At 46.0% G+C, this 12,647-nt stretch overlaps 1 protein-coding gene across 1 annotated transcript; it reads right to left on the bottom strand.

Annotated features, from left to right (window-relative positions):
• Positions 1 to 245: 245 nt before the first annotated feature.
• Positions 246 to 12,410, bottom strand: LOC134007849 (inactive dipeptidyl peptidase 10). Its single transcript, XM_062447565.1, has 4 exons — positions 12,085 to 12,410; positions 1,422 to 1,536; positions 923 to 1,018; positions 246 to 304 (listed from the first exon to the last, which is right to left on the bottom strand). The coding sequence occupies exons 1-4, from the start codon at positions 12,142 to 12,144 to the stop codon at positions 246 to 248; spliced, it is 330 nt and encodes a 109-aa protein (XP_062303549.1). The 5' UTR covers positions 12,145 to 12,410.
• Positions 12,411 to 12,647: the final 237 nt, after the last annotated feature.

Raw genomic sequence — 12,647 nt, 5'->3', positions numbered from 1 at the left:
GGAGAGAGAGGGGGGGAGAGGGAGGGAAAGAGGAGTGTGGGGGAGGGAGGGAAGCAGCGTGGAGAAGTCCTCACACCCTGAAACACATGATGAGAATCAACAGGCTATGGGAAAAAGTCATTAATATCTGCGTCCCTCCGAGGGGAGGGGGGAGGGTGGTGGTCCATGTCCACGCTCTCCGTTTCAGAGAGGAGTCTGGGGAGCGGGGGGGGGGGGGGGGGCTGTGGCAAGGAGCCACGCACAAATCACACGCCGGCGCCCAGACTGTTCCACAGCCCTGTCTGGGGCCCCAGCGAGGCCCGGGCTGTGTGGAGCGGAGGATATACGAGCTCAACCAGCCCTCGGGACCCCTGCTGGCTCCGGCAGTGATACAGGGGAATAGAAATAGGGCAGGCTGGCATTTGGGCAGCGTTCCTGTAGGGGAAGGGCCTGGCTGGAAGACTGGAGGTTTTCCGTAGGGGCATACCAGGACTAGACTGTAGATAAGATTGTTTTTCTTCTTTTGACAAGGGCAAAAAGGTGCAAAAGTAAAAAAAAAAAAAATACAATTCAACATTTGTTATGGTTTTTGCATCTGCAGTATTACAGGTAGAGCAGTCAATTCTAAATTAAGATCAGAGTATAATGATGGATTGACTAATACTGTTACTAAAGTTCAAGTTTGCAAGTCTAATGTAGGGGCTTTAGGGATTTTTTCAATCTTTAATAGTTCCATAATTCAACACATTTCAAATGGATCTGTGTGTGTTAAATGGATGAGAAAAAGCTTTAAGCATACACCCCCCCCCCCCCCACACACACACACACTTTATATTCTAAACTAATCTGTCTGAGAGAGAATGGGACCCACAGTGATGAAGGAAACAGGGTCTTAAAAGGCATCGTTCAGTCAGGAAGGGGAGGACCTTCTCAGAAGACTTACTGCTGATCCATTTGGGCTCTGGATGGTGCAGGCTGAACTCTGGCCTGAGCAGGTCATCTGAGATCAGTCTGGAGTTACTGCCACCTGCCACCTCCACTGCAGAGTCACAGAGACACACTGTCATAGGGCTGATGGTAGAGCTATATACATTCATGCTGCATACTTATAAATAACACTATAATCATGCAATCTAATAACACACTAATTATACGGGCTGTAGATTTAAATCATATGCCGTCTTTGTTGTTTTCATCCGAAGGATGATGCACACACACACGCGCAAATACACATGCCTTTGCACCTTCTCACACATACACACGCCCCCACACACACACACGCGCAAATACACATGCCTTTGCACCTTCTCACACATACACACGCCCCCACACACACACACGCGCAAATACACATGCCTTTGCACCTTCTCACACGTACACACGCCCCCACACACACACACACACACACGTAGGCCAGGTTTGTGCTCGTGGAGGGTACATACATGGAGTGAGGACCACCACAGACATGGTGATGAGGGAGCAGACCCCCACTATGACCAGCAGGGAGATGGCTATCCCCTTCCAGTTCCTCTGTTGGGGACTCACCTCCACAAAGTCCTGAGAGAGGGAGAAAGAGAGGGGAAAGGGGAGAGAGAGAGAAAAAGGGAGAGAAAAAGAAAGAAAGAGAGAGAAAGAGAGAGAAACACGAATATCTTTTCAATTTAATTGTGAACCACTGAGACAATCTGTACTTTTCAAATGGCCAAGTTAACACTGCAACCGCCTAGAACACAATACATTACAAACACACATTATGAGATGTACGGCATTTCGAAACAGCGGTAATGATCTTCATAAGGAACCAGCCTACTGCCCACATCTACACCCGTCCTTGTAAACATCTGTGACAATGACCAGAACTGGCAGAACAGATCCAGCTGGAGAAGAAAGAACCAGTGTCTCCAAATTGTTGGTAAATAATTACGGAAGAAAAATAAATCAGTTCACTGTGGAAATAAAAGGAGAGGATTTATCCAGCGTCGCCTGTTTAAATAAAATACAAAAAAGAGACCAGTGCATCTGTCTATGCACAGAGAAGCACACATTTCCATGTTCTGTAAACTCGAATGATGGGCCTGCGACTTGGCTCTTGTGACAAACACACAGGTTGCATGACAGACAGGCAGCTTTTCATTTACACCCTCATATCCATAATTAGTCTGTTGGTCTCAAGGCTCGAGTTATAAACGTAATTAATGGCCCCCACCTGTTAGAGACAACTCACAGGCCGTTCTCTGTGCAAATATACAGAAGCTGACTCAGTGTGGACACAGAATATTCTGAATAAACCCCCCAAAGTATCCAGACATGAAACATTCCCTCCTGTGACAGCCCAGGGGGGAAAGTCGTTTTTTGGTGAGTACAGTGTAAAAATAGAGTGCTGTTACTGTACACCTCCCTCTGCAGAAACAGGGGGTCTGGAGGGAGGCATGGAGAGCCAGAAACTAACCTATCGATCGTACTCTAGAAGCCCTCTCCGGAGAGCACCATCCTAGACCTTCGAAACAAATCTGCAATTTCTGCTCCTCAAGGAGACGGACACAGAACTTGGGCGGATTGATCCGATTTTTTTAATCTTGGCTTTATTTCACGACAATTACTATCCCAACTGTTTTTAATTTTTTTTACCTGTATGCAGATGCTGTGTAAATATTGGAGCTCTTTAGAGTGAAACATGGGTTGCTCACACATGCGGTGCAAGCCTGCACATTGTGTACAGTCAACCTAGGTGTGTGTGTGTGTGTGTGTGTGTGTGTGTGTGTGTGTGTGTGTGTGTGAGAATGATCCAGGGCACGTAGTCTAACTCTGGGGTTCATTGCCATAAAGATCAATGTATCTCTGCTACATCCACTTATGCAAATATTACCTCCGTTGAATTTCCAGTCTGTCTGTCTGCCTTGCAGTCTCAACATTATGAACCCATTTTTTTGTTGTTGTATGTATTACATTAAGTGCTGATTTATCTTTGATAGACTATCGCCATGGCAGCACTGCCACAACACCTGTCTGCTAGTGAGGAGTAGAGAATGCTGTGGCTCCAGCCGCCTGTCAGGGAGACAGACTCGGTCTGCAAACAGGAGTAATTAGGACGGGGGCAGATGGGGGCAGCCCCGCCAGGTCTTTGCCCAACGTCTCCTCAGGGACACCAGGCAGAATAAGAATCCTATGTTCATTTAGCGGACCCTTTCAAGCAGTGTACAGTACGGGTGGACATCTGAGCCTGCAGCCTCTTTATCTGCAGTCAAGTGCTCTAACCACTGAGCTCTATCCTCCCCTCATCATCTGACCCCGTCCAGGCAGACCCATTAACGGTTGCCATGACAGCGGATCAGATGGGACAAACAACCATTGTGGGACGGACGGATGGATGGGGAGGGTTTGAAGGATGCTTTGATAATAGCAGATATGACACCATGATTTTGATCAGTCTCACCCTAACTGCATCTTTCCATGTCTCTCCTTCACTCTCTCCCCCTCTCCCCCTCTCTCCCTCTCCCCTGTCTCTCTCCCTGTCTCTCTCCCTGTCTATCTCCCTGTCTATCTCCCTGTCTCATTCTCTCTCCTACTCATCCTCCACCCGTGACGTCCAGATAAGCATGGACAGCTGAAGCATGCTGGCCTTTTAGCCCGTGTTTCCAGCCCCGCCTCCAGGTTGCTCTGCAGGCCGCCTCTCTGACAGGAAGCAGCTGCTGCTGGAGATGGATGTGTAGGAACACAAGACCCACACAGACCTTGTCCTACAGAACACCCAGACAGATCTGTTAATGACCACGGGACACTACCCATCTGGAGCCGGCTGCATCGCTGCGTACCTGCTGTGATTGGAAGCTGTTGTTATTGGATAAGGACGTAGAGACATGGACACAGGCTGTGGCTGTGACTCTGGCTGCCTGCAAATAAACACATTCCCTTTTTTTTTTTTTGCAGATTTATCCTAGAATTTTGTGTTTTCCAAATTCCCGGACTTTCCTAATCCAATCCTGGGCTTGCATTGGGGTACAATCGGAATGTTACAGAAATACAGAGAATTGTCTGTCCATATCAGCAATAAAAAAACAACATTAACCAATCATGTGTATCATCCCTCCTCTACCACCTCATCTCTCCACAACATCCTCATCCCACCTCTACCACCTCATCCCTCCTCTACCACATCATCCCTCCACAACATCCTCATCCCTCCTCTACCACCTCATCCCTCCACAACATCCTCATCCCTCCTCTACCACCTCATCCCTCCACAACATCCTCATCCCTCCTCTACCACCTCATCCCTCCACAACATCCTCATCCCTCCTCTACCACCTCATCCCTCCACAACATCCTCATCCCTCTTCTACCACCTGTGCAACCCTCATCCTCGTTTTGGTTCCACCGAGCCTGACTGCGTTAGACCTCCTGCTCTACACCACATGGCTGCTGTCCTGGCCTCCACAGAGGGCAGCACTGGGGCTCCAGCTCCCCGGGTGTGTTCAACATCCCTGGGATGACATCTCTCTCGCATCAGTGCAGCCAGATAAACCTCCACAGGGAGGGAGTCAGGACAGGAGTGAGTCTGTGTGTGTGTGTGTGTCAGTGGTGGTGGTGGTGGTGGTGGTGTGGGGGGGGGGGTTGTGTGTATGAGGATGGGGGGTGAGTCTGTGTATGAGAGTATGTGAGAGAGAGTGTGTGTGTTTGTGCCGGTGTGAGTGTGTGTGTATGTGAGTGCGTGTATGAGTGTGTATGTGAGTGTGTGTATGAGTGTGTATGTGAGTGTGTGTATGAGTGTGTATGTGAGTGTGTGTATGAGTGTGTATGTGAGAGTGTGTGGGGGGGGGAGTGGTAGACCTTCCCCAGGCTCTCTGTCTCTGATGAGCGTCAGGGAAAGAGAACATGCAGATGAGCAGTACTCACTCCTCTAATGAGACCTGTACAGACCTCCGCAGGCTCACTATCACAGCTGTCTGACAGAAACAATGTTCTACTGTTTATGTTCAGATTTCAGATCAGCATCCCAGTAAACATATCACGATGGGTAGTCCTCTCCTATACGTGCGAGTAACAGGCTTATACTTACTGATTTACGCTCTGCTTTGTACAGGCTTATTAACTGATTAGCCCCGTGTACTATTAAAACAAGAATGAAGCGGCTCTCGACCACTCACTCTTACAGTAGCTTAATTGAGCGGTCTGATCTCAATCAAAGGCCTTTTAGAGACAACAACACAACCCGTCAATCATTAGTCTCGGAACGGTCTTCATGATTTGTCGTGCGACGACAAATATCGGATTGATTTCATATTACCGTCAAACCTTTAGATGTATTGGTTGCTATTAAGATGTGAAGTTTATTTCGGCAAATATGACAAAAAGTGCTTCTCAACAACATTGCCTACACCATATTTAAGCTACGCAGGTCAAGAAAAAAAATGCGATGAATAACTTGTATAGGCTATTTTATTGACTGTTAGTCGCATTTGAAATACGTCTTCATACCACGGACAGCATCAACAGCCTTATATGAATTTAAAAAATGTGTTCGAACAAAGCATACAAACAGCACAAACATCGCACGAACTGCCACAATATTAAACGAGTTTTTACCTCTTCCCGTTGCAGACTGGATTTTTTTTTTGATTGCTCCTTCGAAGCTGTCATTGTGAAAGTCTTGATTTTTGGACCTTGTCAAGTAGTCAATACTGCCAACGTTTATCACCTTTTGACAGAAGATGTGGCTAGCTAAATTAATCCATATAGAAGGGAAGACAGTTTATCGTGTAGTAGATGGTCTCAAGTCCAGAATGTCAACTTGTGGGAAAGACAAGGATGACACGAGCAATATGCCTCTCACCTGGAGATCAACCACGCGCGTACCGCTAAAGGCTAGCAGACGGTCATCGGGACGAATACCAGTTTGCAACCTATATACGCTATTAAGTACTTGAGCATTGTTCCCGTCATTACATAGGCTATCTTCCAAGCAATATCAATATAACTAAGTTTCTGGTGAGCGCTGTTATGACCAACGAATTTCAATCTATTGGGACTACGCTCTCCCCATAATAGTCCCAGGAACAGGGGGCGGGGACACGGATACTTCGTGATCAGAACATACTTTTCAGGATTGGATCCACGCGCATGAAGGGATAGGTGTATGATCATCAAACACGGGATTGGTTCACGAAATGTTGAACGTTCTAGAACCATATCTCACGTGTCACGCGTTTGAGCTGTCCATGGTCCTGAAACGAAGTAACTCATTTATCATGTGATCATGTTTTGACGTAGCGTAGGTCCTAAAAGTGTAATGTCATATTACCATGCTTAATGTCAAATAACATTCAAATACGAGTGCCCTAAGTCTCGCAGAAAAACTGAAAAGCACAAACGTATTGACCGTCCAACCATAACACCAAGAAATGAAACCAAGCAAGGTTAAGGACAGAGAGAGACAATATGTGACATCGTTCCCCCTCGAGTTAATTATGTAGATTACTGCCTGTATCTGTAGCCAATGCAATTACGTCCCAGAATAGTCCTGTCCTGTCCTTTAGTGAATGAGTCAGAAATACCCCCCAGACCCACCACATCCTGTCTTTTCGTAACAAGATCTCAAACTGTACCAGTTCCGACTGTGGAACACATTGGTCCAATTCCGTATGTCATGAATTCATTCCATCATCACAGTGTGTGTATACTGTGTTCAGGAGAGAATCATTTTCTCTTCCGTAGAGACTGCAGATGATAAGTGTGATGATCAACAGGTGAATAGTACCGAGTTCACTTAGCAGACACTTTTATCGTAAGATATTTCCAGGGGCAGGGGGAATTTGAACTGCAGTCCAACACTCTACCTGTCCCCTAACCGACATTAAATCAACTCCACATTGTTATCCTCCTTGCATGTATCATAGGAGCTGATGACGGTTCATTAAATGTCAACAATGTATTCATTTATCAGTTGCTTTTATCCAAAGCGACACACAGGATGCCGTTTTTGTCTCTTTTTTTTGCTTGGGAGACTTTAAATGCTCTGTAATGAGTAATACTGGAGAAAGGAGGGAGGGAGGAGGAGGGAGGGAGAAAGGAGGGAGAGAGGGGGAGGGAGGGAGAAAGGTGGGAGACAGAAAGAGAAGAGTCTGAACCTTAGTTGTTGTTCCCATTAAATATTTAAGTGGTGGAATCAGAGAGCGCATGGAAACTCTGCTAGTTCAGAGAGATGACCTCCACGGATCCCTCCAAGTTCACTTACAGCCCCGGGGCTGGAGGAGGGGCAAGGGCTGGGGTTAGGGCTGTAGCTGAGGTTAGGGCTGTAGCTGGGGGTAGGGCTGTAGCCGTGGCTGGGTGTTGCTGATCCCCAGTCTGTTGGCTGAAAAGGCAGCTTCAGGGACACAGGGACCCGCTCCCCACATCAGTACCGCTCAGACCAGGGCAGTGGAGACTCCCGAGGCTCTGTGTTTACAACAAGAATAATCACACATATCCATCTGGATATGTGATTTCATTAGCCTTAATCCCTTTCTGGTGAAAGGATGGTCGTGTGTTATTTTGAACTCAATAGTGATGGAGACTAAATGAATTACATCCGCTATACAGAATATTAAAGTGGTGGTGTGTCGTATGAAACAGAGCCATGTTGGTGCTCTCTCAAGAACTTTCTCTCTTAAGCCGTACACAGACAGCAGCATCAGACAAAGGCTTGATAACAACCTGAAGGAAACGCCTTTGGGTGCTGTTTTTAACATCCTGCTAGGCCACTAATATACTGTAACCGCTTGTTTAATGGATCCCAGAGCACTATGGTCTATTTATTCTGTAGAAGATGAAGTGCTTTGGAGGTGAACCACTTTAAAACACATCATCTCGTTTCCTATCTGGGTTTCAGTCCACATGCTCTCAAACAGGGAGTGGCTGACGAAAGGATCTCCATCATGGGGAGTCAGGTGGCTGAGCGGTTAGGGAATCGGGCTAGTAATCCGAAGGTCGCTGGTTCGATTCCCGGCTGTGCCAAATGACGTTGTGTCCTTGGGCAAGGCACTTCACCCTACTTGCCTCGGGGAGAATGTCCCTGTACTTACTGTAAGTCGCTCTGGATAAGAGCGTCTGCTAAATGACTAAATGGAAATGGAAATCACCAACCACATCTCAGCCATCCTCTCCTTTCTCCCGCCAAGTGCTACAGCAGAGTAGCCAACAGACACCATCGCCAAGCCAACAAGCAGCCCCGGATCTATAAAATCCAGCTTCCAGCCTCCCTGAGGCCATCACAGCACTGACTCATCCCCTCGTCTCAGGGGCTCTGGATGATGACGCTCCTCCCCCTCTCCCGGCTACAGCTGGCCTGCAGTTCTTGACCAGGCCTTGAAGTGCACAGATGTAAACATATTTCCAATAGCAGGAATCGCTTCATCTGAGTAAATTACTCATATTTAGGTCACAGTGTTTTTCATTATTCACTTAAGCCCTTGTTTTCTCTAGTTTTAGATAGTGATTATAATAGAGCCCATGTGAAATGTTCAACCCACACTGCCATGAGATACTGTAAATGCTCAACTGGGAAGGATTAGCTTACACTCGCAATCCAGCTGTCCAGGCAGGCGGAAACATTCTTAATTATCAGACATAAATCGTATAAGAACATCAATATTTTACATCACATCACTTGTCTATTTCTGGGGCTGGTTCAGATTATGTTGTCTGGCACAAAGGTGTTTTTTTTTTCTCTACAAATATTACATTTTATCCAACATATTATATATGATAAAATATATGTATTTATGGCAATGGCATAGGTCTAGTAACCATAACAACAAGGAAGGGGACTGCTTGTCACACAGGAAACGGGAGATAGAACATGATTATGTGTCAGTGGCGAGGACATGATGAGTCCTACTTAAGGGGACAGACCCTGTCCTGACACACTTTCCATCCCTGGGAGAGCTCCTCATTTCCCCTGAGGCCCACTCCAATGGGGCCTTCCAGAACACACACAGACACATTTTCATCTTCCATCATCAACACATGTGGAAGGAAAGATCAAAGTGGGATTATCCAAACAGGCACACCTCATCTCTACACCGTCCTCCCTTCCCTCAGGACGTCGAAGCAACCGGACTCTCGTCAAATCATTAGGCTGCACCAGAACTGAAACAGCCAGGTGTCTCCAGGTGTCTCTGGTTCTCATGAGTCTTAGTCAGGGTGCTGGTCTGTCAGACAGCTTTACGCACCGGGACTTGTTGCAGCATGGATTACAAACATTGCATCACACACACACACTTCCATGCTCCAGTCTGAAATTGGGTTTGTGGGACACAGGGGTGCAGGGGAAAAACTTCTGGGCCTTTGGATTAGTTAACCCTGAAAACAGGTCTCTAGGCCTTGACACTGTCGTGGGCTTGACACCATACCGCAGCGCCCCGTTTGCTTTCTGAACGTCAACAAAGTAGGCTTGTTTCACCGCCTCTTTCCACATTAATGCACAAATTAATTGGATTTCCCAGCTCACTGCATCCTTTGGATTTATAAGAGGCATTTGCCCCCATTTTTACAGTAGAACAGATGACAGCATAATCTCACACAGAGGGGTGTGTGTGGTGGTGGGGGGTGTAAGTGTGTGTGCTTGGAGGGATGTGTGTGGTGGAGGTGGGTGCATCTGTGTTAGATGGCGATGGCAGGGGGGTGTCTGTGTGTGTGATGGGGGGGTGTGAATGCGGAGATGGAGGGGGTGCATGTTTGTGTGAAGGTGGTGATGGGGGGGGGGGGGGGGTGTATGTGGAGATGGGGGGGGGGGTTGTGCGTGTGAGAACTTAAGAAAGAGACAGAGACCCCCCCCCCCCCACACACACACACACACACACACACACACTTTCCCTAAATATCCCCTCTGCTGTCTGGTCCTCGAGCTGTGCCACAGGTCCACGGCCTCTCCTCATTAGACTCAAGCTGTATTCATGAGGAAGACCGGGCAAAGCCTCCAGTCTCCACAACCTCACACCTTGATCTCATGTTAGCTCAGGTAGCATGAACCCACCGATCATGGGCATTACAGTTTGACAGATGCCGATCTGAGGAGGTTCATTTTCCATCTTTCATTTCACACAGTTGGAAGACACTTATCAAAATCGACCTGACAAATAGCGCATATGGAAAGTACAGCGGAAGATCAAGGATCAGAAGGGTAGAGTTCTAACAGTGTTCCGTTGGTCAGAGTCAAGGCAGAGGATCGTGAAAAAAGCAAGAAAATGGGTCATGCTGCGGGCGATGCACCTCTCGAGTAAACGAGCCCGCTGACCTTCATGTGAATGAACCCAGCCAAAACAAGCCAACACACACTCGCTGCAGATGTGCAACTCTACTGAGAGCGACGCTGGCCAGCCGAGGGATCCACTCTCACACACACACAGAGGCATGATTCAGTTCATCTGCCTTCCATGAAATTACCACGGCCCTTCCCTTGTAAAATGAACTCAAACCAGCTATCTGGTGCTACATGATACGCAGAAAGAGTTAGCAGACTTTCTTAAGAGCCCACTGGGATGTTTATGTGTATGGTGGCAGTAGGTGTGTGTGTGTGTGTGTGTGTGTGTGTGTGTGTGTGTGTGTGTGTGCGCGTGCGCGCACGTGAGTGGGAGGAGGCAAAGCATAGAGAAATAGTTAAGAGTTTCATTTCCTATAGCCACAGGTGTTCAAGTGTAGGACAAGAACTTTGAATCTGACCTCAGTGCCAGCATTTATGTTATTTTGTATCTAACTTTACCTCTCTCTCTCATCACTCTCTCTCTCTGTGTCTCTCTCACTGTTAGTCACGGAACTGTGATCTGAGCCAGAAAAATGTTGCTTCCATTTGACTTACTCTGGTGGACAGTCATTATCAGGTCTTGTGTCCCAGTTTTCTGTGAAAGAACAGTCTCTGTGAATAATCTTGTTTGAAAACAGAAAATGAGATGGTATTGCCCTCTAGTGGCAAAGACAGGAGTTGCAAACAACTGACGCTAGGGATGGAGGAGGAAGGTGTCAAGCATATCAAACCTTGGTCTTGGAAATGTACAGTGGAAATGGGGCTTATAAATTATTCAGTGAAGCTAAATTGTCCTGTTGAGATTACAAACATCTCAGTTTTCTTATGTTTAGCATACAACATTAGCTCCCCCCCCACACACACACAATAACACTCACTCTCTTTCCATCTTCTCTCTGTCTGGGCATGAATGTCAAGCCAGCGTTTTAAGAAGTGCAAAAAAGTTATTCCCTGGAGTGTTCATCACATAATCATCAAGTCCTCATCAGTCTCCACTACAGATATTGCGATATTTGAATGATGGTTGGGATTAGATTTGGACCCGCATAAATCTACTGTCCTGCATTCATGATGCAGCTGTTTGAGGGGCTCCCTGAATCAATTAATTTCACAAGTATATTTTATTATTTACCTTTGCTGTGGTTCATTTAAGCAATAAGTGTCAATTGCCTTCAATTCTGTTCGCGGAAGTAGATTTCTAACGATTTCTGAGGGGTGTTTTTATGTATAAACTAGCTAGCAGGTGCCCCCAAGAGATTGTATCAATGCGATCAATTCTCCAACATACTTCATCTCATGTCGGGGGCGGTTTCTTGCCAACCCGCTGTGAATAAAAACTGTAATATTTCAGAACCCATATGCACATGAAGACCAAGTACTAATCACTTGTTGCTAGGAGACTAGCTGTGATCACCATATTTATATCCTTGCGGGGATACTGACTGAACATTACAGTATCCGTTTTTTCCACTAGTCCAATAAGTTGTTTTCCACAGGCAATTAAGACATTTTCACCTGGAGATATATCATTGATTAAATAATTTGTTTCATGTTTTATTTCCTTAGCAAATCGTTTGTGTGTTAAACCCTAAATATACGTACAAATACAATGTCTTACATATTGCTCACACAACGGATATTTGCTTTTGAGAAATACATATTTTTTTTTACATTGCATATGCAGTGAGGTTCAGCAGGTTAGCCAACATGCTGGAGACAATATCAGACGTAGGCTAAACTATATTATTGACATACTTTATTTTATATTTTAGAGGAAAACAGGCTCTACGAATCTCTGTTGGAAGAAGAAAATATGCAAGAAAACTCACTTTGATATCCTTGGATGACTGGCATGGTATTTGATGAGAGACGCTGGCTGTTTGATTCATGTTCGAAAAGTTATGCGAGTGGACTAAACAAAACAGCAAAACCAAGAAAGCGTAGTTCCAGTCGACGATTTTCTTCTTGTGATACCGTAAATTCAGAGTAGCCTATGCAATGCTGTCAATAGATACTGACCACAGTACTTAAATAGACACTAGTGTAGACCAATCTCAACGAATTTGTTGATTTGCCTCTGCCTCCACATACATTATTGACCATGTTGCACTGGTTGCTTTAGAGTGTTTTTCGCTGGTAGTTTTATCATCAAAAATAGCTGTCAACACAGACCAGAGGAGAGGAGGAGCTAATCAGCCTCTATAAAGTGGAAAGTTTTGAAGGTAGTTGTAGACCTACCGGAAATCGATGCAATTAAAGTGCACCTACCAATACATCGTAGCCTATTAAATCTGCTTCTTTTTCCTGTAGACTATTGGGTAATGCCGTCCATCATTTTATGAACATAAAATATGGAGGACTTGAATAATACATATTTGATGGGCTCTGGCTT

Source organism: Osmerus eperlanus, chromosome 21, assembly GCF_963692335.1.
Source record: "Osmerus eperlanus chromosome 21, fOsmEpe2.1, whole genome shotgun sequence".
Lineage (NCBI taxonomy): Eukaryota > Metazoa > Chordata > Actinopteri > Osmeriformes > Osmeridae > Osmerus > Osmerus eperlanus.
The sequence above is the reverse complement of the archived record's forward strand: the minus strand, read 5'-3'. Positions and strand labels throughout refer to the sequence as shown.